The following is a 27,138-nucleotide window of genomic DNA, read 5'->3' as shown; positions in this document are numbered from 1 at the left end:
CCCAGGCAATTGGAAGATCCTTCCTGCCTCCTCTGTCCTCCGAATGTACGTTCTGTCCACTGTTCCTACAGTGGGGCTGTTCTGAAGGACTCAGCCTTGAGAGAGCTCTGTGTGGTTGAGACCATCTGGATGGAGCACATGACTGAACCCAGTTAAGGCCTCTCTATAAAATTTTAAGATTCTGGTGGGTGGGTGCGAATATCTAATTGTCTGTTGTTCACCTCAAACAAGTTCCTTGTATGTAAGTTCCTTTGCTTATTAAATCTGATACCTACCTATCCGGAGCAATCTGCCCCTTTGTTCAGACTCTCCTTGCCCTTTGTGTAAGGGACCAGTTTGCAAACCAACAGAGCCACCAAATCTTTCTTGAGCTTAAGCCATTTTTAGTCATCTTATATCAAAAAGAATAACTATCTCAACAAAATATATAATATAAGCTTAGTGACTCACTGTCTTTTAAAAGGAAATAATTGATTAATTTTATGACATTATAATTATTGGTTAAATAACAACTAAGCCAGTGGGTGCAATATAACTGCCGTTTGTTTATCTCTTGTAATATAAACCTCATATACATATTTAACATTTATAGCAACCATAGATACAGTCAGCCCATTTTACAGAGTAAATATAAATAACTTCTGATTGAAAGTCATTTACATACACCTACAGAGAAAAATAGGGTTATAATTTCAGTTTGTTGGACTCCAGAGTCTGTATTTTTCCATCATGCATTCTGAAAACAAAATACGCTATAAGTTATTTTCTAGTGTAAATTAAATATGGACAAATGCAATCAACAACCCTCTCATTGTGTAACTTTGTACACACAAATGCTCCTCCCCCATCTCAAGATAGTTATCCGTGCCTGTCTTTTCCTAATTTCCTGTTATGCAGCATTTTTTTACTTCCTAAGCGTTCATTACAAAAATGTCTCAGGCTGTTTTAAAAGTCAAAGCCTCAGGCTGTCCCCAGGTAGATGATGTGTTCTAGATTCTGGTGAGGAAGAGCACAGTCTAAGTAAGAGGAGATAAATACTGCCTGTCTAGTCCACTAAGGCTGTTATAACAATATACTGCAGACTGGGTAGCTTACAAATAACAGAAATTTATTTCTCACAGTTCCAGAGACTGGAAGTCCAAGATCAAGCTGCGAGCATGGTCACGGTCTCACGAGGACCCTCTTCCTAATTCATGGCTGACAACTTCTCACTGTGTCCTCACAAGGTGGAAGGAGCAAGGGACTTTCTGGAGTTTCTTTTTTTAAAACATTAATCCCACTCATGAGGGTTGCGCCTCATGATTTAAGTAACCTCCAAATGCTCTACCTAATGCCATCTCCTCTGGGGTTTAGGATTTCAACATATGAATTTGGGGGGACACAGATCTTCAGATCATAGCAATGCCTCTCATTGAAGCTCAGAAAAATAGTGTCAAGTGGCAAATGTCGAGGAGTCATTTTGTACACATTGCCCTGTTTGAAGTGTTAGAGGAACTGTGGCTAGAGCAGCACAAGTTTTAGGTACACTGGGGCACCTGTAAAGAACATTTCTTGTTTGGAAAGATGAAGTACACTGTTTTGATCCTAGTGGAACTTGAATTCCCCATACGTTTTCCTGGGCTTTGCTTATGCCTTTTCTCCTTTTTCCTATCCTCAAAGATATAAAATTGCCTGAATTATGCTAATTAATGAAGTAGAAATTGAGCATTCTCAAGTGTCTAGGAAAATTTTGAGTTATAGTTGGGAAGCTTGTACACAGTTTAGCATTCTAGTTGAATGGGGAAAAACCCACCTTTTTCCTGATTGCACAGAGAATGTATCACTTCTTAGTATCTGGCTCTTGGGCTTTCCTGGAAGCATAATATCTGAGATCAGTACACTCAGAAGAGAATAATTGAATTTGGACCTATTTAGGAAAGTTCACAGCTCAGGAAAGATTGGTGAGGAAGTGGTGACAGGAAGCCGACTTGAATCAGTGATGTTTTTAGGAAGCAGGAATACAAGCTGAAACCTTGTTGTGGATAGTTGCTGTTAAGAAGGTGGTTGGAAAAAGATATCTGCTTTTCTTCCAGGTGAACAGCCCCAAGTTGGCTACCATGATAGTTTTCATTTTCTTCGGTAAGTGAATTATGCTTCCGGTTTATCTGAATTCATAACACCAATTCTCAGTGAAGCAAATGCTGTCTCCTGTCACTTAACTGTCAAGCTAACAAATGTTTATAATATAAAGTATTAATTGCAAATTTATACTTTAACATAGCTTCTTAATTTTGCAAAAATGTACTTTTACTCATTTATAGCTCTATAGAAAATGCACAATGTGAGAATTGCATTAACAGCTCAGGTTGTTTCTTCTTTATATATAGAATAATCTTTTTTATATATAGAATAATCCAATCACTTTAAGTAATTGATCAGTAATTGACATCTGTACTAGAGCCTTTTAGAAATGAGACCTTCCAGTACCTATTTACAAGTTATAAGATGACAAATTTTGAATTATTATCTATTTTTTTGGTATTAAATTGAAATTAGATTAATTTAAACCATTCAATTTCCCTGATTTTACGTGTTAATATTTAATAAGAAGGAGGCAGTTAGTAGAGTAACACAACATGACATCAAATGCTTCTTCACATTTCAGTCAATTTTTGTAACCTAGAGATAAAGTGTGAACTTATCTCTCTTGTCTTGGGTAGTGTGAATGCATTGTAAGATGTTAGTAAAAAATAATGTATACTTAAAAGTAGACTCTATGAAGACCTACTTGCTATATGTGTTATTGGAGAAGCTATTTATATTTTCATCAGCATGCAATAGAATCTACAAATTGCATTCAGAAAAAGGGATAGTTATAATTGTAGCTGAATATTAATAATTTACTCATTAAAACAAAGCCAGTGTATTTTCTGCTTACTCTCTTCCAATAGATATTGATGAATAAAGGCACACTTGTGGACAAGAAAACAAAGAAGTTTATTTCAAATTATGTTGGAAGTCAAAATAAATCTAGTCAAAGAAAATAAAGGCAATAAAGAAGAAATCATTTATATATTTTCAGGTTTGGGGGGGTTTAAGTAATCCTTATTCAAAATTTTGTTCCTTGCATTTATTGCTAATAATGTTTCCTTATTTCTATCATTTATAATAAGGAGAAATCTAGGAAACTTTAATTTTTGTAGATCAGGCAGCAATATAATGAAACACATAAAATAAATTACAACCTCATTATGGCCCCCATTGAAAAGGTAGTGATGGCCTCTTGTTTTCAACTTTCACTTCTAAATTAACCTAGACACTAGGTTGCATGAATAAGGGAAATCATACCTAACACTGTTAGGGTCAAAATTGTGCTATCTTATAGGTTTAATCAATATTTCCCATAGTGTGTGCTTCAGAATATTTGTTCAACATCATTTAAATAGGCTTTGCAATGCGGGAAAGCTCTGCAGCCAAAGAAATGTGAGACATAGTGAATTTTTAAAACAAAGCATTTAATAGCCTAATGAGTCTTATACATCTTTAAAGGGTGATAAAATGTGCAATATTCTCCATCTTATTTATTTTAAAATAGAACCTGTTTCTCACTTAGCATTTCAAGATGCTCCTTGAAAACTCCTGGCTTAAATACATGGCCAGAAATCATAGTCAGGAATGGATAAGATTCTGGAAAGCTGAAGTTATTTTGATTTTTCTGGGCCAAACCATTGAAGTGGTCTTCCTAGTTGATTCAGTATTTCTTGTGAGTGGAAGGTGTGGAGAATCACGTAAAACAATCAAGATGATTATTCAACCTAAAATTTTAAATATGAAAGAAAATAAAACACATTTGGGAAAGATAATATGTAGAATTCATTAATGATCATTGCACTGAGATACAAATGAGGTTTGATGATATACCCAGGAGACCATCACCTATAAGCTTCCTGAGAGAAGTATTCACAAGATAATAGTGATCAATGAAAAATGAAACTCTAGTTGCTTATAAATTGACTTTCTGACATGAAATCCCTACTTCAGGATCTTTGGCAAGCTGGACTGAAGTAAGTAACCTTGGGCCAGAATGGAAGTGGCTCTTTCTCTTTCTCTAGAAAGAGAACCTAGAACAGGAGCTTGACTAGGTGAGGTTATCCATGAACACATGAAAACACGGAAAGCTGATATGTCAATTTCCACTCTAGCCCTCAACAAGAAAAATGTGACCAAGTCACACGCATGGGCTTAATCTCCAAATGCAGTGACTCAGCCAGTAATACATATGATCCACTTAGTTTTCATGGATTCTCCTTAGGAGAAGAGGTTTGGAAAAAGGTAAGTTTTTTTTAAAAGAAGATGTTGTGGCTTTAATTGAAGTCTATAACTCTATGTTGTGACAAGTCGTTCATAATAACATCATCTTTTTAAAAATTCAAATAAGTTGGCTCTGATTAAAACATAGCTTGAGGTCTCTTGACTATAGTTAATACACTGTCTCTAGAACTCAATTGTAATTCCCATATTTTTCTATGGATTGATTAAGCAAGTGTCAGTTTGTATGCTTGCAGAATTAGTTTGAGTGATTGGTACAATATACTAAATTAACATTGCTACTTTCTTGATATTTTAAAAAACTTGCTGGAATCTTTTCTCTTCTACCCAAAATAACTTGTAAATATCTGGAAGGTGTTATATTTATTGAGTATTAAGAGTTATTTATATATAGCTCATCCATAAAGAACGATTCAAGTTGGTTAAGTCAACATGCATTAATTGAATATGTATGATCCATCATTGTGTTGATGATAGGGATACGATCATGAATTAATGCCTGCTGAGTAAAACCCCAGAACCCCGTGGTAAAGACAAAAATAAATATACACTTTCATTATGGAGCAATAAATGCTATAGTTGGGAAATTCCCAAGATTGTAGTGAAATAGATGAGGAGTGTTGAATTCACTTTGAATGTAGGAAAACAGGTATTGAATTCAGGGAAATTTTCCCTTAAAATAGGTAGTTATTGTGTCGAGTCTTAGATGACAAAAAAAGGGTTATTCCAGAGTAAAAAGAAAAGGGGTGACATACAGTAAATGCTCAGAGGTACAAGGCAGCATGAAGCATCTGAGAAACTATAAATGCTCGAGGACCTCCAGATTGCACATGATGAAGAATAGGAGAGTCATGATAAGAGGAACCATCCAAAGGATGAAGTAGAGAAACAGCAGGACTAGAATGATACATGAGGCAGATTAGGGGGTGTAAAGAACCTACCTGAATAAGATAGAACTGGAGGCAGACTGACTAACTGGTGAGTTGGTCAAATATTCAAAATGAGAATCAATGAACTATACAAGAGTGGATATGGGAGAGTAAAACTGAGGATAGAAAAGGAGCCTATCATGGACCCAAGGTTCCCAGTGTGGGTGCCATGGTGAATGGTGAAATTGCTGATGAAGTAGGGTGGTCCAGCAGGGAGTGGTGATGAGCAGGACACTACTGATGATAATATTGTCTGGAAGTGTGTCTGGAACATTTAGGTGGAGAGAACATCATCTGTAACTGGAATACTGGAAAATAACAGGATTGAATTAGATATTTGAGAATCATCAGTCTAGATATTTTAGTTAAAACCATAAATACATTGATTGTCCACAGAAAGGGTGTAAAATGAGAATAAGAAAAGCCTGAGGACAGAACCTAAGCTTCAAATATACTTTAATAGAAAAGTAAGAGGATCCTGGGAAGAATTCTAACTGTGGTCAGAAAATATCAAACGAATAAGTATCAAGAGAATTAGAAGAGAGGGTTGCCAAAAGAAAAGAGTTTCAAGAACAAAATGACAATGAAATGCCCAATGATAAAAGTAAGCAAGATGAAGTCTTAAAACTATTAAATTTGATGTTATGGAGATGATTGGAGCATTTTTAAAAGTAGTTTCAATGGAGCAATAGAAATAACAATAAATTATACGTTGAGAAATGAATAGGCAGTAAGAAAGAAAGAGGGCAAATACAGACTTTTTATTTAAGAATCTTACATAAGAGAAACAGAGATCTGTAGCTAGAGGGGAGGTTAAGATCCATTCCAGATTTGTAATAATTTTATCACATTTCAGTTTTCATAATTCTGGTCTTGATCATTAATCACTTAGTTTTGAGGTAAATAACTGCCATATTGCTGTTGTTTTTGTTGTTCTGTTATTGTTGTCATTCAAGCTGTGGGGCTATGCTTGGTCAATGAGTCCACTTTCCAAACCATTGATTGCACATATTTAAGAGAACTCTGCCTAAGTGATGCAGATGGATGTAAACACGCCTGGAGAATAATGGAAGATGCCTGCAATGTGTCAGGTAAAACACGCTCTATACTAACATAAAAAGTTTAAAACACACTCAAATAATTTCGTTTTACAGAGATAAAAATAGAATTTGTTCTTTTCTTTCACTATCCTAGGAACTAAGTTTTTTCTCTAAATACCTTACTTAAACTTGTTATTCAAGTGATTTGCCTACAATTACTTATTAGTGAATTTAGATACAAATGACTGTTCTCAAATTACTCAAGGGCCCTAATGCATTGACACTGCAGGCAACTTTATGCAGGATTTCAGATTATTATTTTACTTATCTCACTAATGTTACAATTATACCCATGCCTCTCAGAAGCATGGCAACAATTTTTCAAATAAAATGTTCTTTTGCTTATATGTTACTATGTCAGGATAACATAGGAAGATAACATTGGTCATAATCAAACACATTATTTATTTGCATGTACATAACGTGAGTTTTATATTTTTGCAACCTATACACTATTTTCCATTCCAACTGTGTCAAGAACAAGTTAAAACATATTTTTGCTTTTAACTAGTCCTACATTCCAAACATTTGAGAGGAGGCTCAATGGGTAGAGAATATGAAGATTGGAAAGTCACTGTCATTTGTGTAACAGAAAAAAAAAGTACTGAATATATCAAGTAACTGAATATATATTGAATGAGAGCATTATAGTAAGACTCCATTCACTAAAAATGATAAACGTATTATTTAAGGGGACATTGCCTTAATATTATTATGACATAACTTTTCAAAACACCTTATACTAACATAAAAAGTTTTATCAACTTGTATAATGAACATGATAAAACCGTAAAAACCCAATAAACTTTCTGGCATATTCAGTAAGAGAACTCCAAAGTGAAAAAATAAAAATATATTCTTTCATGACTCACTTTGCTACTCCAACCATTTCATGAAGAATAAATTCTGTACTGCTCACAACCCTTTCCTATCTGCCTGAGCTTCCTCTACCTCCCAAAAATGTAAGGTAGAGTGTGTTGGGTTAAGAGGCAACCACCCATAGTTCTAACAATGTCAACATTCACAATCTCCAACATCAGAGCTCCTGTCCAGCCACAAGATTTCAAGGAATTACATAGGATGTAGACAAGGAGCAAGATTTCCTTTTCTTCCCTGCCCTTGAAAGGAGTACATGCAATGTTCATATGCCAAAGAAAGTTATAGGTCTCTAATCCAACATTCTCATTACAGTTCAGGAAAATAATTTCAATTGCAAGATTTCTCAAATAACATAATAATATTAAGATGAGAATAAAGGACAATGACAAAATAAAGTCTGTTATTTGTTTTGATGATGAATCTCCTTGTTATATTTTATAAGGCAATTTAAAATATCACATTCAGCGTGTCATGAATTATAACATATTTATTGATTTCACTATATAAATAACAAGTCATTTGCAGTGAATGGTAAATTTGCATAATTATACCATGCATGAAGTTGAAATAGAAGTATTCTCAAATACACAAATGAAATGTACTCAAGTAGTTTTATTCAGAAAACTGAATAAAAGAAAATTGTTGGGTAGATGAATATGGCCTTTTAAATTAAAGCAGAACATGAAATATTGGTAATTATGAAAGATGCACTATTCAATAATATTAAGTGCTTTCTAAGAGTCAGGACCACATTTTTTTCCATGATAAATTTAGAGTCACTTGCTGTCTCTTATTATTATCTTGGAATGACATGTAAATAAAATGAGATTAAGACCAAACAGCTAATACAATTGCTAAACTGACAAAATAGCTAAGATTACAGAGCATTCTGGTCACCTCGTGTAAGGGCAGCCTTGATTATTATTAAAGAGAAAAAGTTGGCATTCTAAGTGGGGACAAATCTCCTTTAAAATACAGAAAGTTTTATTCTATTTTAGAAAGTAAATATTGGTGGAGAAAACAGTAGGAATAGTTTTTGCTTGAAAAGTCAATTATATGGACATGCTGTAGCAACCTCAGATAATTTCACTCTAATAATGAATTACTAAAATTAATATGTTAAAAGCTTTGGGTAGGGGGAGGCTCTTTAAAGCTTTAATGTGCCTTGGATAGGAGGCCTCAAAAATTATATTCAGATTAATATCTAGAGTGTTACATGTTTGACTGTGAAATCCAGGCGACCCCTGCCAGATGAAGGATTCATCCACCCGTAATTTAAGTATCTGGTCTTTAGCAGAAAGCAATTTCCAATTTAAAAATTGTCTCTGCTCTGATGACCCCTACTGTACCGTTAAGAAATTGCTTGGAAAAAAATGCATCAACAAATCAGGTAATACATTGTTATATGAAACATTTACTGTCATTGAAAAGTACAATGTCAAAATGAACCACATCTATGTAATTTGATGAACTCTTGTTTTTTCTGGTTACTTGATTAATTCTTCATGTAATTTAAGGTTCTGTGAGCTGTAGATCTCAGTAAGTGCATGACATATTTCTGTAATTGGTAACCACAATTTTCAAGTTTCATTCTATTATAATTCATTAGTATTATAGATTCACTCATTCAATACATATATTTGTGAGGCTCACTATGGCTTTGCACAAGACTTAAATGATAGAAGATAAATAAGGTACCATTTCTGTTGGTAAAGAATACAGGGTCTCCTGAGGAAGACCAAAGTATAACCACTTACCCAGACTTATGCTTGCCTTTGGATAGGAGAACTTGATTATTTAATATGCGTTTATTTATTGTCTACTCAAAGTGCCAGCCTGATGGTGAAGTAGTGGTAATCAAGCTTGTTGACATGTGTCCTGAGCTTACAGAAAGATTTTCCAAGAGATACGTAGGATCCAATAGCCCTAATGTAATCAGTTTCCATATCTTCAGTGTCCCTATGTATGTTCTCCGAAAAGTGGTCATCTTGGGAATGCACCTGTTTTCACAGAGTTCTCACCTCTTCTTTCAGAATCCTCCTTCCCCCACTTTATAAGAGAAAGGTTTACCTCTCATCTATCTTGAATGGTTTCATTGTCCAACCCCTCCAATAATTACAGGACAGTTTTCTGTTCCATAATTTTGCCTTTACCAGAATTTTATATAAATGGAATTATATAACATGTAGCCTTTTGAGCCAGTGTTCTTTTATTTAAAATAATATATTTGTGATTCATCAAAAAATTGTTCTCTTTTCTGATGAGTAGTATTCCATTGTATGGTTATTCCATAAATTGGTTACCCGTTCACCACTGAAAGTCATTTACATTGTTTCCAGATTTTTAGAGATTATAAAGCTGCTATAAATAGTCACATATAAGATTTGTATGAATATAAATTATTTCTCTTTGGTAAAAAAGTATTGGGTCATATAGTAAAGTGTATGTTTAACTTTATAAGGAGCTTTAATACTGTATTTCAGATATGAAGTCACCATAAATGTATGAAAGTTCCAGTTGCTCCACATTCTCAGAAGCACTCATGTTTTTTTGCCATTCCAAAACATATTTAATGGTATCACACTGTAGTTTTAATTTGCACTTAAATAATAATAATGTTGATCATATTTTCATGTGCTTATGTGTCACCTCTATATATTATTTGGTAAAGTCTCTCTCCAAAATTATGTAGTTTAGGTTCTATATTTAGGTCTATGATGCATTTTGAGTTAATTTTTTATATGGTGCAAGCTATGGGTCAGATATGTTCTTTTGCCATATGGATATCTAATTGTCCCACCACATTTGCTGAAGATACTTTCAATTTCACTTTTCTCAAAAGATCACTAGGTTGTATATTGCTGGCTCTACTTCCAGATTTTCTTTTCCATACCAATTACCTATATTTCTATACTTTTGCTAATATTCCACAGTCTTATTTATTGTAATTTCATGGGATATCTTGAAATAAAGTAGTGTACTTCCTTTAATTTTTTTCCTTTTAAGTAGTTGATTCAGCTAGTCTCCTTCTTTGTTATCCCATATAAGTTTTACAATCAGCTTGTCAATGTCTACAGAAAAATCCTGCTGGTATTTTGATTTGGCTTACCTCAAAACTATAGATCAATTTGGATAGCACTGACATATTTACTATGTGAGTTTTCAAATCAATGAACGTGGTATATCTCTCCATGTATTTAGGACTTCTTTGATTTCTTTTATCAATATTTTGTACTTCTGAATATAACAGTTCTTACATTTTGTTAAGATTTACAGATATGCTTCACTTTTTTGATGCTGTTGTAAAGGGCACTTTATTTTACATTTTAATTTTCAATTGATCATAGCTAGTATACAGAAATACAATTGACATTTTATATGGACATTTTATAGTTCTATTAAACTATATTGAAATGATCATATGTTTACTACTTTAGTGGTATTTGGTAAGTTTTATTGTTGATTTTTGAATGTTGGATACAGCCCTTCATTCTGAGGCTACATCCTGCTCAGTCATGATGTATTATTGTATTATTCTTTTTATATATTGTTGGATTAAATTTTCTAATATTTTGTTGAGGGTCTTAAATCTATGTTCATGATGCATATTGGCATGTTATTCTCTCTTCTTAGAAAGTATTTGTCTGATTTTGTTGTCTGGGTAACACTGTCTTCAAAATGAGTTAAGAAGTATTTTCTTCTCCTCTAAATTCTAGAATAATATAAAAAGAATTGGCGTTATTTTTTCCTTAAGTGTTTAATTCAATTTACCAATGAAGATATCTGTGCTGTTCTTCACTGGAAGGTTTTTAAATGTTCAGTGTGTTTGTTTCAAGACTGTTCTATTTCTTCTTTTGTAGTTTGTCTTTCAATGAATTTGAAAGACATTTGTTGGATTTATGTTGAATTTTTACTTTTAGAGTTTCCATTTTACCCTTTCTTTTAGTTTCTATCACTCTGCTAAGTTGTTACTAATATTCCCAAGTTGTCCTTTAAAAGTCTGATGAAGTTTAGGTGATGTCCTCAGTTTTGTTCAAGTACTGGATATTTGTGCCCTTCTTTCTCTCTTTCTGTGTCTGTTTCTCTGTATTTATCTCTCTGTCTCTGTCTTTTTTCTTTCAGTCTTTCTCTCTCAATTTTGCTCGACATTATTTCTTTTGCATTTGATTTGACTTGAAATTGATCCTCACGTTTTAGTTTCTTAAGATGAAATCTTATCAGCGATGTAAGCATCTCTTTACATGAATTTCCTTCCAAGTGCTATTTTAGTCACATCTACTAATTTTAATATCTTGTGTTTTCATTTTTATTTATTTCAAAATATTTTCTTATTTACCTTCTGACTTTTTTTTTGCTGTACGCGGGTCTCTCACTGTTGTGGCCTCTCCCGTTGTGGAACACAGGCTCCAGACGCACAGGCTCAGCGGCCATGGCTCACAGGTCTAGGCACTCCGTGGCATGTGGGATCTTCCCAGACCGGGGCACGAACCCATGTCCCCTGCATCGGCAGGCAGACTCTCAACCACAGCGCCACCAGGGAAGCCCCTGACTTTCTTTCTGATTCAAAGTTTATTCATAATACTATTGTTTAATTTCCAAATATTTGAGGATTTCTTAGATATCTTTGTTAATATCTAATTCCAATAACATTAGAGAACATATTTTGTATGGTCTCAATTCTTAATGAAAATGATAACTGCTAAATATCACCTATACAATGTGATACACGTGAGGTGATACACGTGAGATTATACACACATAATTACACACTTAAAGTTATACAAGAAGAAATAATGGAGACTTAGAAGACTTCATAGAAGAAATAGCAGACTTGGCTTTATAGGGTGAACTGAGCTCAATAGGGAGATGAAATAAAATGGATGTTCTAGACAGAGGAAGTAGAATGAAGCAGAAGACATTGGAGAGCAACACGTTCTTGGTAGAGCTGGATTATAGAACAGTGGAGTCTTAGGAGATACTGGAAAGAAACCAGATGTTAATAAGAAGGAGGAACTTATTAAACTTACATATCTTTCTAAGGAGATTGACTTCAAACTGTTGTTTTGAGGAACTACTAATGCATTTTAAACAGAAGACTACAGAATCAGTATCTTGAAGAATATCGTTTGTTGGCAGTGGTGTAAAGGAGGGAATGGAGGCAGGGAAGGATGCAGGCCAGGAATATCAGTTAAAAAGCCATCAAAAGAGTCTGGGAGAGAGATGACTCATGCCTAAACTACAACACTGGTGCTGAGGACTGTAAGGATAAGAGATATTTAAGAAATATTTATAAATTACAATCAATAGTAATTGGTTTCTGTTGGATATGAGGAGTATGGAATGTTGTTAAATGTGTGGTAGAAGCTTCTGGCTTGGGACAAGGGTACTGCTGTACATGGAGACAGGACTGGGGACAGAAGTGGTGAGTTATATTTGGAGAGTTTGCATTGGGAGGGCACACTATGGCACATTCATGTTAGAAATGTTAATATTTTGTTTTACATTTCACATGATGAGTATATGGTTTAAAAAAAGCAATGATGGAGTGGACTTCATCTGGCTGGCATTTGGAAACATGAGTCTCACACTGAGGACAGTATCCTAAAATGGACATATAGATTTGGGAGTCAATGGTTTGTAAGAAACAGGTACAAGAATGCAGGAGGATAAGACTGGCCAGGAAAAGATATGACGTGAGAATATAAGTATTTTGATAACAACGTTTTCAATCTAGTTGATGAAACCACAAGGAAGTTTTTAAAGACAGGAAAAACAAAAACTACAGGAAGAATTTTGAAGCCAGTGAAAGAGAGAAAGACACAGAGGAAATAATCGACAATTATAAATGCAGAGAAGTCAAATAGGATAGAGACTAAAATGACATTAATTAGCTAATGTGTAGGTCTTTACTAGTTTTAGGTTGAAGTAGGCTGAAACGAAAGTGTATAGAAATACTAAAAATATTTATTGACTTTTGTTTCAAGATAGTAGGGCTAGTTCATTTATATCTCAATGGCCATTTCTATCAGACCAAGATGCTGGCAAAATATAGTTACCAGCCACAGGTACATACAAATTTAGAGCAGTTAAACCGAAATCAGTTCACATTTAAACCATTTTTTCCCATAATAAATACTTGTTAAATGCTATTCTGTTGTAATGTTGATAAGCCAGGAATATAGAAACCCTGTACAGAGGACCTGAATGATCTCACAAATGCACTTCATGATGGACCTGGCCTGATCATGGTGTTTACCCAGAGCATCAGCTGCTTGCTTATAATTTAGCTCAGAGTGGAAAAGGAAATGATAATTGAAATCTTATTATTTCATCCTATTTCAACTGTAGCATCCTCCACCAGCTCTTTGGTCATCACTCCAACAAGATACAATGCCTCTCTCCCTCTCTCTCTCTCTCTCTCTCTCTCTCTCTCTCTCTCTCTCTCCCTTGCATTCCTAAAACATTTCTCAACATATAACAAACGTGCACTTTTCTAGTCTTTACTATAGATTGTAAACTTCTTGAGCAAATCAGCTTTGACATTTCTTCCTTTTTTTTTCTTAATATGATAAATTTTCAACATACTGCCTGACACCTAGTAACTGATCAATAAATATATCATTTATTTTTAATTTTAAACACATTTTGAGCATCTAAATTATATACTCATTCATAAGATATTTATTATTCAGTTAATATGTGTAGATATCATATAAATGCTGGAGGATGGAAATAAAGATAGGTTAAGACAGTCCCTGCTCTTGGTTAGCTAAAAACATAGCAGAGTAAAACTGACATTTAGCCAGATTATTTCATTTAGCTTCGATTATTAAATATAAATATATATATAAATACTCATACATATATATATATATACTGTAAAAGAGATTGACATTTAGACAGATTTACAGATTATTTCAAAATATATAATTACCAATATAATAGAACTAATTATATGAAGATGGCATTAATTCACATACATCCCATCCACACAAGCCTTGCATATGCTGGCCAAAAGGGGTAGGAGAGATGTTCTCTGTTCCAGTAGAGAAGCCTGATTTAAATAATTATAGCAATCCATGTGAGCTCTTGTTTGATAAATGTGCAAACCTTTATCATAGTGTGTGTCTCCAAACCCATGCAGTACAGAGGCTATACTCTGAACAGTGCTTCTAAGAATGCCCTGGCAGTTTTTAAGTAAACATTTTCATATCATGAAATAGATTATACTATCTTTATCTTGCATGAGGCATTTGTAAAAACTAAGGTATAAGAAAGTTCATTTAATAAACAAAAGAGAACAACCCTTTTTTTTTTTTTAAGAGAAGAATACCCCAGGGGAAAAAGTTACTTTGGGAAGAATGGTAGGGTCAAGGAAATTTTCATTGTGGAGATCCACATGAAGGACCGCAGAGGAAGATGAGACATTTTAGAATTAGACAGTATACTTCTGAAAGCTTAGGTTAAGCAAGTAAGGATTCTTATATTGAGGTTGTTTTCCTTATCTTTTTTCTATAAAGTTTATATAATTATGTGCTTATTGGAAATCTCTAGTAGAACATGCATTCTCTATGAGGATATAACCCCCAAGGGGTGAAAATTGGTTCTTAGGGATGAGCAAAAAACCTCTCACTTATATATAAAGCCTATAGATATACATACAGTCCCTAAACAGATGCACGATATATCTGTGGAATTAAAATTTCACGAGCTGGTAAGGGAATTAGGAAAAAACTGTCTAAAAATGCTTCTTAAAGGGGAAATAATGAAAAACTGTGGAGAAACAGTTTAGTATAGGTAAATTTCTAGGATAAAATGGAAATTCACAAAATTTTATAGAAGAGAAATAATGGATTATAAGTATTTTAAGTTACACATGATTTCTACCAATCATCATCAAAATGTAATGAAAAGATGAAATAAATGAGGATAAAATATTAAATGAAATTGAGTATTATCATTATGTTTAGTTACATAAACTATAAATAATCAATATTTTTCTTTCAATTTTTTTAAGAAAATCAAGATCATTTGTAATGGCTCTCTTGCAATATATTTTTTCAATGGCTTTTGAAAGACAATAGATATTGGTATATTTATAAAAGATATGTCTATACACTTTTTAGAAAACATTAAAAGGTTATAATATTTAATTTTTAGTCATTTTTTATTTATAGAAGAATCAGCAGTGTCCTCATATTTGGCTGCCCAATCCAACATCACACAATGGCTCCATCAGAAAGATACGCCATTAATGACTGACAAAAAGAGCTACTGCGTCGTGGCAGCACGTATCTGCCAGGAATCTGAACATTGTGCTCTTTTGTATGAAAATTTTAAGAAAGCCTGTGGGAGGGAATCAGAGCAATGCAAAACCCTTGATGGAAGCTACCTGTGTGCAGCATTAAGAGAAAGTCTGAAAGAAACAATCTTGTGGAATTGTCAATGCAATGACCCTTCAGAAGCAAAATGCATTGAAATTTGGAAAAGCTTGTTTGAGGACATTTGTATACAGGATGCTCAGATGAATCCAGTTCCAGCCTTCAGTGAAGACAATGAAGATGAATTCAACCTAGACATTGTTTCAGGTCAGTATTCAAGGGAAGAATTTGGGAACCTTAAGTATAATCACAAATATGAGTTGACTAAAGACTTTGCTCTGCCATTTCTGCCTGTGTTTCTCTTAGACAATGAAAATTTAAAAACATAATACTATGACTATGTCTAAAATGGATTATGAAGAAAGACATAAATGCTAAAAGGTTTTAGAATAATGTGAATTTTATTCATTCATTTATTCATTCATTGAACAAATACTTATGAGACATTGACAATGTGCTAAATCTTAAGTCTGGTGCAGCAGGATCAAAACAACAACAACAAAACTGTCCTTCATTTAAGAAGCTTCCTATTTTTTAGGGGATTTAAAAAATTAAAGAAATAGATAATGTAGTAAGGTATGATGATTTATTTACTTAATAGATATTTCTTTGAGTGCCTACCATGTACTAGGCCATGTTCTAAGACCTGAGGAAAAAGCAGTAAGAAAAGCGAACAAAAATCACAAAAAATATTGCTTTATAGGGCTTTACATTCTCAGTTGAGGAGTGTCTTGGTGAGTTTCCCTGGAAACAGACTCTGACACAGAGGTTTGCATACAGAGTAGTACTGGACTGAGGGCTCAGGAACAAAATCTAGAAGTGAGAAAAACAGGATTAGGTGGAGGGAGAAATTGAAAGGCAAGACAATGACCACAACAAACAGTTGATTCCACAAGATGTTTGGCTCTGTAATGGCCTTTTAGAGATGTCGCCCATTGAGACACGGGAGCTGCTCCTTTGAGCCCCTCTCATGGACTAGCCCTTAGATAGGAGCTGTCCCCTAGAAAAGTCTGCCCTCTTGGATGTGGCAACTCCCTTTGGATGAGGCAATGCTGGAAAATGACCAGCAGATGGGGAAATGAATACTGGGATCACCAAAAGGGGGGTCTTAGTAGTAGGCTGTAACATCCATTAAGAAGAAATTAATAGGATAAAAGATTTGAAGATGTATATTTTAAACAATATGAGTGCTACCAATGGGGAAACATGGGGGGTGGGGAGCAATAAATTAGGATCTTGGGATTAACATACACACAGTACTATATATAAAATAGATAACCAACAAGGACCTATTGTATAGCACCTGGAATTCTACTCAATATTCTGTAATGGCCTATATGGGAAAAGAACCTGGAAAAGAATGAGTATATGTATATGTATAACTGAATCACTTTGCTGTGCAGCAGAAACTAACACAACATTTTAAATCAACTATACTCCAATAGAATTTAAAAAAATAAAATTAAAAAAAAAATAAACAGTATGAGTGCTAAGGAGAAAAATAATACAGGTAGGGGAAAAAAGAAGTCTGAGTTGTTGGTTTGTAATTTTAATAGGATGGCCAGAAAGTTGATCTGAAGAAATTAATGTTTGAGTAAAGATGGAAAGAGGCAAGGGAATTAGTCATGTGGGCATTTAGGGAAAGAACACTTCAGGCAGCAGAAACACAAGCTCAAGGTGAGTTGGGGATAGTCTGGAAGGTTGAGGAAGAGCAAAGAAGACACTGGAGGTAGAGTCGAGAGAGCAGGGAGAGAGATGCAGGAGATGAGGTCAGAAATAAAACAGGGGCAGGATCATGAAAGGCTTTGTAGGTCATTTCAAAACTTTTGGCTCATATTCTGAGTGTTACAGGAAACCACTGAAGGATTTTAGCCAAGGAAGTGTCATGGTCTGATCTACATCTTTAACAGGATAATTCTGTTTTTTGTGTTGACAACTAACTGAAGAGAAATAAGGCCCAAGCAGAAAGACCAGTTAGGAAGCTTTTGTAATGATGGGTGATGGACCAGTGTGGACAGCTGTCAGATTCTCGAGATGTTTTGGTGTGAATGGATCATATGGGGATGCAAGGGGAAAAAAGGAATCAACATTGACTCCAAGGTTTTTTTGTCCTGGGTAATTAGAAGGATGTGGTTGCCATTATTTTCATTGACTAACATGGGAACAACTACAGAAGATGAGGCTTTGGTGTGGACAGAGGAGAGGTCAGGAGTCAGTTTGGGACATGGTAAGTGAGAAATATCTGTTAGATATCCAAGTGAAGAAATCAAGTAGACAGTTCTAGGTATGGAATTGATATCTAAATTCATTGCATGACACATAGAAGTGAGATCTGTACTGTAGGTATAAAGTGGGGGTCATTCACTGATGGATCGCAAATGAGACCATGTCACTAAATGAGGTCAACAGAGAAATGCGTGGTGTCTTGGACGAGAGTGGTAGCAGGTTGAAACTATATCAGAGTCTGCATATATTTTGATATTAATGGGTCAAGAAGCGAGAACAGTGTACATTTTGTAATGTGTATGATCTTATAACGCAGATGGAGGTCTGGTTGGTGCATGTTTCTCTGTGTTCCCATGACATACTGCCCTTTAGCTCCTTTTCAGCAATTAAGCTACTGTTTAAAATATTCTCCAGAAAATGTGTATATACCTATGTATGCACCATATATTAGGATTTAATGTGGATTAGGATTTAATGTGAATTAGGATTTAATGTGCAGAGAATTTATTATAATGTATTACTCATATTATATAAAATAGCATGGGTCCGTAATAGAATTTGTTTCCTTATGGTAAAAGAATTGTTTTTTTGTTTTTGTAATAATTAGTCATATTGTGAGTGTAGTAGTCTGCTTAGGCTGCCCTAGTTAAATACCAGAGGTTGGGTGACTTGAACAACAAAAATTAATTTTCTCATCATTCTGGAGGATGGAAGTTCCAGATCAAAGTCCAGCAGTGTGATTTTCTGGTGAGAGCTGTCTTCCTGGCTTCTAGATTTCCTGACTCCTTGCCATGTACTCACAGGACATTTCCATGGGGTGTGTGTATGTGAAGAGGAAAGAGTGAAGAAACACACTAAGGTCTCTTCTTAAGAGGACACAAATCCTACCAGATCAGGGCCCCACGCTTAGGACCTCATTTAATCTTAATTACTTCCCTAGAGACACCATCTCCCAATACAGCCACACCAGGAGTTAGGGCTTCAACTTATAAATTTTGGAAGAAGACAAAATTTAGTTCATAACAGTAAGTGAACTCAGTTTCTTGAATATGTTTTAGTCAGTGGCACAGCCATACCCAACAGTTCCAAAGCAGAGCTATTAACCTATCATAGAAGATCTAGCCTAGACTTTTGTATGTTACAAAAGCTGTAGAACTCTCTGAAATTTGCTTATTGGGATTTCATTCAATATGGAATAGTAGCACAGAAGAAGGAACATCCCAGAAACACAGGAGAGTGTGTTTCAGAAGAGACAGTGATTCTTGAGCTGAGAATAAACCAGTAGAAAAATGAAAAAACATGTATAATGAGAACAGATGGAACAAGGAGTCTGGAAAGGCTGTGACACAATGGGAGGTAAAAAGAATTTTCTTATGATTGTACCATCATATATGTGCAGTAGATGGGCAGGCAGGGAGTTTGGACAGACAGCTCAAGTCAGGACAAATTGAAACATGAAGAGACACTTATGCCATAACAGAAGTCAGTATCTTAATAGCCAATGGCAAAAATTGAATTTTTGTTTTAAAATGTAATAATTCTATTCTATCACTTTATGCATATGTCTACTAGTGCTCCATCTATTTTATTTTATTTTTATTTTTATTTTTTAAACATCTTTATTGGGGTACAACTGCCCCACAATGGTGTGTTAGTTTCTGCTCTACAACAAAGTGAATCAGCCATACACACACACATGTTCCCACATGTCTTCCCTCTTGCGTCTCCCTCCCTCCCACTCTCCCCATCCCACCCCTCCAGGCTGTCACAAAGCACCGAGCTAATATCCCCGTGCCCTGCGGCCGCCTCCCCCCAGCTACCCACCTTACTACGTTTGTTAGTGTGTACATGTCCACGACCCTCTCCTGCCCTGTCAAAACTCACCCTTCCCCCTCCCCATATCCTCAAGTCCGTTCTCCAGTAGGTCTGCATCTTTATTCCTGTCTTACCCCTAGGTTCTTCACGACATTTTTTTCCCTTAAATTCCATATATATGTGTTAGCATACGGTATTTGTCTTTTTCTTTCTGACTTACTTCACTCTGTATGACAGACTCTAGGTCTATCCATCTCATTACAAATAGCTCAATTTCATATCTTTTTAAGGCTGAGTAATATTCCATTGTGTATATGTGCCACATCTTCTTTATCCATTCATCCGATGATGGGCGCTTAGGTTGTTTCCATCTCCGGGCTATTGTAAATAGAGCTGCAATGAACATTTTGGTACATGACTCTTTTTGAATGTTGGTTTTCTCAGGGTATATGCCCAGTAGTGGGATTGCTGGGTCATATGGTAATTCTATTTGTAGTTTTTTAAGGAACCTCCATACTGCTCTCCATAGTGGCTGAACCATTTCACATTCCCACCAGCAGTGCAAGAGTGTCCCCTTTTCTCCACACCCTCTCCAGCATTTATTGTTTCTAGATTTTTTGATGATGGCCATTCTGACTGGTGTGAGATGATATCTCATTGTAGTTTTGATTTGCATTTCTCTAATGATTAATGATGTTGAGTATTCTTTCATGTGTTGGTTGGCATTCTGTATATCTTCTTTGGAGAAATGTCTATTTAGGTCTTCTGCCCATTTTTGGATGGGGTTGTTTGTTTTTTTGTTATTGAGCTGCATGAGCTGCTTGTAAATTTTGGAGATTAATCCTTTGTCAGTTGCTTCATTTGCAAATGTTTTCTCCCATTCTGAGGGTTGTCTTTTGGTCTTGGTTATGGTTTCCTTTGCTGTGCAAAAGCTTTGAAGTTTCATTAGGTCCCATTTGTTTATTTTTGTTTTTATTTCCATTACTCTAGGAGGTGGGTCAGAAAGGATCTTGCTGTGATTTATGTCATAGAGTGTTCTTCCTATGTTTTCTTCTAAGAGTTTGATAGTTTCTGGCCTTACATTTAGGTCTTTAATCCATTTTGAGCTTATTTTTGTGTATGGTGTTAGGGAGTGATCTAATCTCCTACTTTTACATGTACCTGTCCAGTTTTCCCAGCACCATTTATTGAAGAGGCTGTCCTTTCTCCACTGTACTTTCCTGCCTCCTTTATCAAAGATAAGGTGTCCATATGTGCGTGGGTTTATCTCTGGGCTTTCTATCCTGTTACACTGATCTATCTTTCTGTTTTTGTGCCAGTACCATACTGTCTTGATTACTGTTGCTTTGTAATATAGTCTGAAGTCAGGGAGCCTGATTCCTCCAGCTCCTTTTTTCGTTCTCAAGATTGCTTTGGCTATTCGGGGTCTTTTGTGTTTCCATACAAATTGCGAAATTTTTTGTTCTAGTTCTGTGAAAAATGCCAGTGGTAGTTTGATAGGGATTGCATTGAATCTGTAGATTGCTTTGGGTAGTAGAGTCATTTTCACAATATTGATTCTTCCCATCCAAGAACATGGTATATCTATCCATCTATTTGTATCATCTTTAATTTCTTTCATCAGTGTCTTATAATTTTCTGCATACAGGTCTTTCGTATCCTTAGGTAGGTTTATTCCTAGATATTTTATTCTTTTTGTTGCAATGGTAAATGGGAGTGTTTTCTTGATTTCACTTTCAGATTTTTCATCATTAGTATATAGGAATGCCAGAGATTTCTGTGCATTAATTTTGTATCCTGCTACTTTACCAAATTCATTGATTAGCTCTAGTAGTTTTCTGGTAGCATCTTTAGGATTCTCTATGTATAGTATCATGTCATCTGCAAACAGTGACAGCTTTACTTCTTCTTTTCTGATTTGGATTCCTTTTATTTCCTTTTCTTCTCTGATTGCTGTGGCTAAAACTTCCAAAACTATGTTGAATAAGAGTGGTGAGAGTGGGCAACCTTGTCTTGTTCCTGATCTTAGTGGAAATGCTTTCAGTTTTTCACCATTGAGGATGATGTTGGCTGTGGGCTTGTCATATATGGCCTTTATTATGTTGAGGAAAGTTCCCTCTATGCCTACGTTCTGGAGGGTTTTTATCATAAATGGGTGTTGAATTTTGTCGAAAGCTTTCTCTGCATCTATTGAGATGATCATATGGTTTTTCTCCTTCAATTTGTTAATATGGTTTATCACATTGATAGATTTGCGTATATTGAAGAATCCTTGCATTCCTGGAATAAACCCCACTTGATCATGGTGTATGATCCTTTTAATGTGCTGTTGGATTCTGTTTGCTAGTATTTTGTTGAGGATTTTTGCATCTATGTTCATCAGTGATATTGGCCTGTAGTTTTCTTTCTTTGTGACATCCTTGTCTGGTTTTGGTATCAAGGTGATGGTGGCCTCATAGAAGGAATTTGGGAGTGTTCCTCCCTCTGCTATATTTTGGAAGAGTTCGAGAAGGATAGGTGTTAGCTCTTCTCTAAACGTTTGATAGAATTCACCTGTGAAGCCATCTGGTCCTGGGCTTTTGTTTGTTGGAAGGTTTTTAATCACAGTTTCAATTTCAGTGCTTGTGATTGGTCTGTTCATATTTTCTATTTCTTCCTGATTCAGTCTTGGCAGGTTGTGCATTTCTAAGAATTTGTCCATTTCTTCCAGATTGTCCATTTTATTGGCATAGAGTTGCTTGTAATAATCTCTCATGATTTTTTTTATTTCTGCAGTGTCAGTTGTTACTTCTCCTTTTTCATTTCTAATTCTATTGATTTGAGTCTTCTCCCTTTTTTTCTTGATGAGTCTGGCTAGCGGTTTATCTATTTTGTTTATCTTCTCAAAGAACCAGCTTTTAGTTTTATTGATCTTTGCTATCATCTCCTTCATTTCTTTTTCATTTATTTCTGATCTGATTTTTATGATTTCTTTCCTTCTGCTAGCTTTGGGGTGTTTTTGTTCTTCTTTCTCTAATTGCTTGAGGTGCAAGGTTAGGTTGTTTATTCGAGATGTTTCCTGCTTCTTAAGGTGGGCTTGTATTGCTATAAACTTCCCTCTTAGAACTGCTTTTGCTGCATCCCATAGGTTTTGGGTCGTTGTGTCTCCATTGTCATTTGTTTCTAGGTATTTTTTTATTTCCTCTTTGATTTCTTCAGTGATCACTTCATTATTAAGTATTGTTTAGCCTCCATGTGTTTGTATTTTTTACAGATCTTTTCCTGTAATTGATATCTAGTCTCATGGCGTTGTGGTCAGAAAAGATACTTGATACAATTTCAGTTTTCTTAAATTTACCAAGGCTTGATTTGTGACCCAAGATATGATCTATCCTGGAGAATGTTCCATGAGCACTTGAGAAAAATGTGTATTCTGCTGTTTTTGGATGGAGTGTCCTATAAATATCAATTAAGTCCATTTTGCTTAATGTATCATTTAAAGCTTGTGTTTCCTTATTTATTTTCATTTTGGATGATCTGTCCATGGGTGAAAGTGGGGTGTTAAAGTCCCCTACTATGAATGTGTTACTGTTGATCTCCCCGTTTATGGTTGTTATTATTTGCCTTATGTATTGAGGCGCTCCTATGTTGGGTGCATAAATATTTAGTTGTTTTATCTTCTTCTTGGATCGATCCCTTGATCATTATGTAGTGTCCTTCTTTGTCCCTTTTAATAGTCCTTATTTTAAAGTCTATTTTGTCTGATATGAGAATTGCTACTCCAGCTTTCTTTTGGTTTCCATTTGCATGGAATATCTTTTTCCATCCCCGTACTTTCAGTCTGTATGTGTCTCTAGGTCTGAAGTGGGTCTCTTGTAGACAGCATATATAAGGGTCTTGTTTTTGTATCCATTCAGCCAATCTGTGTCTTTTGGTGGGAGCATTTAGTCCATTTACATTTAAGGTAATTATCGATATGTATGTTCCTATTCCCATTTTCTATATCGTTTTGGGTTCGCTACTATAGGTCGTTTCCTTCTCTTGTGTTTCGTGTCTATAGAAGTTCCTTTAGCATTTGTTGTAAAGCTGGTTTGGTGGTGCTGAACTCTCTCAGCTTTTGCTTGTCTGTAAAGGTTTTAATTTCTCCATCAAATGTGAATGAGATCCTTGCTGGGTAGAGTAGTCTTGGTTGCAGGCTTTTCTCCTTCATCACTTTCAGTATGTCCTGCCACTCCCTTCTGGCTTGTAGGGTTTCTGCTGAGAGATCAGCTGTTAACCTTATGGGGATTCCCTTGTGTGTTATTTGTTGTTTTTCCCTTGCTGCTTTTAATATGCTTTCTTTGTATTTAATTTTTGACAGTTTGATTAATATGTGTCTTGGTGTGTTTCTCCTTGTATTTATCCTGTATGGGACTCTCTGTGCTTCCTGGACTTGATTAACTATTTCCTTTCCCATATTAGGGAAGTTTTCAACTATAATCTCTTCAAATATTTTCTCAGTCCCTTTCTTTCTTTCTTCTTCTTCTGGAACCCCTATAATTCGAATGTTGGTGCGTTTCATGTTGTCCCAGAGGTCTCTGAGACTGTCCTCAGTTCTTTTCATTCTTTTTTCTTTATTCTGCTCTGCAGTAGTTATTTCCACTACTTTATCTTCCAGGTCACTTATCCGTTCTTCTGCCTCAGTTATTCTGCTATTGATCCTATCTAGAGTGGTTTTAATTTCATTTATTGCATTGTTCATCATTGCTTGTTTCATCTTTAGTTCTTGTAGGTCCTTGTTAACTGTTTCTTGCATTTTGTCCATTCTACTTCCAAGATTTCGGATCATCCTTACTATCATTATTCTGAATTCTTTTTCAGGTAGATTGCCTATTTCCTCTTCATTTGTTAGGTCTGGTGGGTTTTTATCTTGCTCCTTCATCTGCTGTGTGTTTTTCTGTCTTCTCATTTTGCTTATCTTACTGTGTTTGGGGTCTCCTTTTTGCAGGCTGCACTTTCGTAGTTCCCGTTGTTTTTGATGTCTGTCTCCAGTGGCTAAGGTTGTTTCAGTGGGTTGTGTAGGCTTCCTGGTGGAGGGGACTAGTGCCTGTGTTGTGCTGGATGAGGCTGGATCTTGTCTCTCTAGTGGGCAGGTTCACGTCTGGTGGTGTGTTTTGGGGTGTCTGTGGCCTTATTATGATTTTAGGCAGCCTGTCTGCTAATGGGTGGGGTTGTGTTCCTGTTTTGCTAGTTGTTTGGCATAGGTTGTACAGCACCGTGGCTTGCTGGTCGTTGAGTGAAGCTGGGTGCTGGTGTTAAGATGGAGGTCTCTGGGAGATTTCCACCGTTTAATATTATGTGGAGCTGGGAGGTCTCTTGTTGACCAGTGTCCTGAAGTTGGCTCTCCTACCTCAGAGGCAGAGCCCTGACTCCTGGCTGGAGCACCAAGAGCCTTTCATCCACACAGCTCAGAATAAAAGGGAGAAAAAGTAGAGAGAATTAGTAGAAGTATGAGTAAAGAAAGAAGGAAAGGAGGAAAGGAAGGAAGGAAGAAAGAAGCAAAGAAGGAAAGAAAGGAGGGAGGGAGGGAGGGAGGGAGGAAGGAAGGAAGGAGGGAAAGAAGGAAAGAAGACAGAAAGAAAGATGATACAGTAAAAATAAAATAAAGTATAATATAGTTATTGAATTAAAAATATTTAGAAAAAATAAAATAAAAAGGGACGGATAGAACCTTAGGACAAATGTTGGAAGCAAAGTTATACAGAGAAAATCTTACACAGAAGCATACACATACACCTTCACAAAAAGAGGTAAAGGGGGAAAAATCATAAATCCTGCTCCCTGAGACCACCTCCTCAATTTGGGGTGATTCGTTGTCTAAAGGAGGGAAGGAAGGAAGGAAAGAAAGAAAGAACGAAGGTAAAGTATAATAAAGTTATTACAATTAAACTTAATTATTAAGAAAAAGAATTTTTTAAAAAAAATCATGGACGGATAGAGCCCTAGGACAAATGGTGGAAGCAAGAGTATACAGACAAGATCTCACACAGAAGCATACACGTACACATTCACAAAAAGAGGAAAAGGGAAAAAAATCATAGATCTCGCTCCTAAATTCCACCTCTTCAATTTGGGATCATTCCTTGTCTATTCAGGTATTCCACAGATGCAGGGTACATCAAGTTGATTGTGGAGCTTTAATCCGCTACTTCTGTGGCTGCTGGGAGAGATTTCCCTTTCTCTTTGTTCTCACAGCTCACAGGAGCTCAGCTTTGGATTTGGCCCTGCCTCTGCGTGTAGGTCGCTGGAGGGCGTCTGTTTTTTCGCTCAGACAGGACGGGGTTAAAGGAGCCGCGGATTCGGGGCCTCCGGCTCACTCAGGCCGGGGGTTGGGGGCTGGGGGAAGGAGGGGCACTGCGTGCGGGGCGGGCCTGCGGCGGCAGAGGCAGCGTGACGTTGCGGCAGAGGCCGGCGTGACGTTGCACCAGCCTGAGGCCCGCCGTGCGTTGTCCCGGGGAAGTTGTCCCTGGATCCCGGGAACCTGGCAGTGGCGGGCTGCACAGGCTCCGCGGAAGAGGGGTGTGGAGAGTGACCTGTGCTCACACACAGGCCCCTTGGTGGCGGCAGCAGCAGCCTGAGCGTCTCCCGCCCGTCTCTGGGGTCCGCGGTTTTAGCCGCGGCTCGCGCCCGTCTCTGGGGTTCGCGCTTTTAGCCGCGGCTCGCGCCCGTCTCTGGAGATCCTTTAAGCAGCGCTCTTAAACCCCTCTCCTCGCGCACCAGGAAACAAAGAGGGCAGAAAAAGTCTCTTGCCTCTTCGGCAGGTGCAGGCTTTTCCCCGAACTCCCTCCCGGCTAGTCGTGGTGCACTAACCCCTTCAGGCTATGTTCAAGCCGCCAACCCCAGTCCTCTCCCTGAGCTCCGTCCAAAACCAAAACCCGAGCCTCAGCTCGCAGCCCCGCCCGCCCCGGCGGGTGAGCAGACAAGCCTCTCGGGTTGGTGAGTGCTGGTCGGCACCGATCGTCTGTGCAGGAATCTCCCCGCTTTGCCCTCCGCACCCGTCGCTGTGCACTACTCCGCGGTCCCGAAACTCCCCCCTCCGCCTCCCGCAGTCTCCGCCCGCGGAGGGGCTTCCTAGTGTGTGGAAACTTTTCCTCCTTCACAGCTCCCTCCCACTGGTGCAGGTGCCGTCCTTATTCTTTTGTCTCTGTTTTTTCTTTTTTTCTTTTGCCCTACCCAGGTACGTGGGGAGTTTCTTGCCTTTTGGGAGGTCTGAGGTCTTCTGCCAGCCTTCAGTAGGAGTTCTGTAGGAGTTGTTCCACGTGTGGATGTATTTCTGGTGTATCCGTGGGGAGGAAGGCGATCTCCGCGTCTTACTCTTCCGCCATCTTCAAGGTCCCCCCCTCCATCTATTTTATTTTGATTTTGTTTTTGTGTCTCTATTTCCTAATAGGTTTGACAATAGGGACTGCCGATTTGTCTTCAGTATGGCACCTGGTATATAGTAGGGACTCAACCAATGCTTCTTTTCTTTTTTTTATAAAG

At 36.7% G+C, this 27,138-nt stretch overlaps 1 protein-coding gene across 1 annotated transcript in view; it reads left to right on the top strand.

Annotated features, from left to right (window-relative positions):
- Nucleotides 1-2,096: 2,096 nt before the first annotated feature.
- The window catches only part of GFRAL (GDNF family receptor alpha like), a 35,883-nt gene continuing 10,841 nt past the window's right edge, over nucleotides 2,097-27,138 (top strand). Inside the window, exons 1-3 of the mRNA XM_032648900.1 lie at nucleotides 2,097-2,118; nucleotides 6,194-6,328; nucleotides 8,448-8,606. Coding sequence (XP_032504791.1) covers nucleotides 2,097-2,118; nucleotides 6,194-6,328; nucleotides 8,448-8,606 — 316 coding nt within the window. The remainder of the gene's footprint in view (nucleotides 2,119-6,193; nucleotides 6,329-8,447; nucleotides 8,607-27,138) is intronic.

The sequence above is a fragment of the Phocoena sinus genome, chromosome 11, assembly GCF_008692025.1.
Source record: "Phocoena sinus isolate mPhoSin1 chromosome 11, mPhoSin1.pri, whole genome shotgun sequence".
In the NCBI taxonomy this organism is placed as follows: Eukaryota; Metazoa; Chordata; class Mammalia; order Artiodactyla; family Phocoenidae; genus Phocoena; species Phocoena sinus.
Note: the sequence above shows the minus strand (reverse complement) of the source record. Positions and strands in the feature narration are given on the sequence as shown.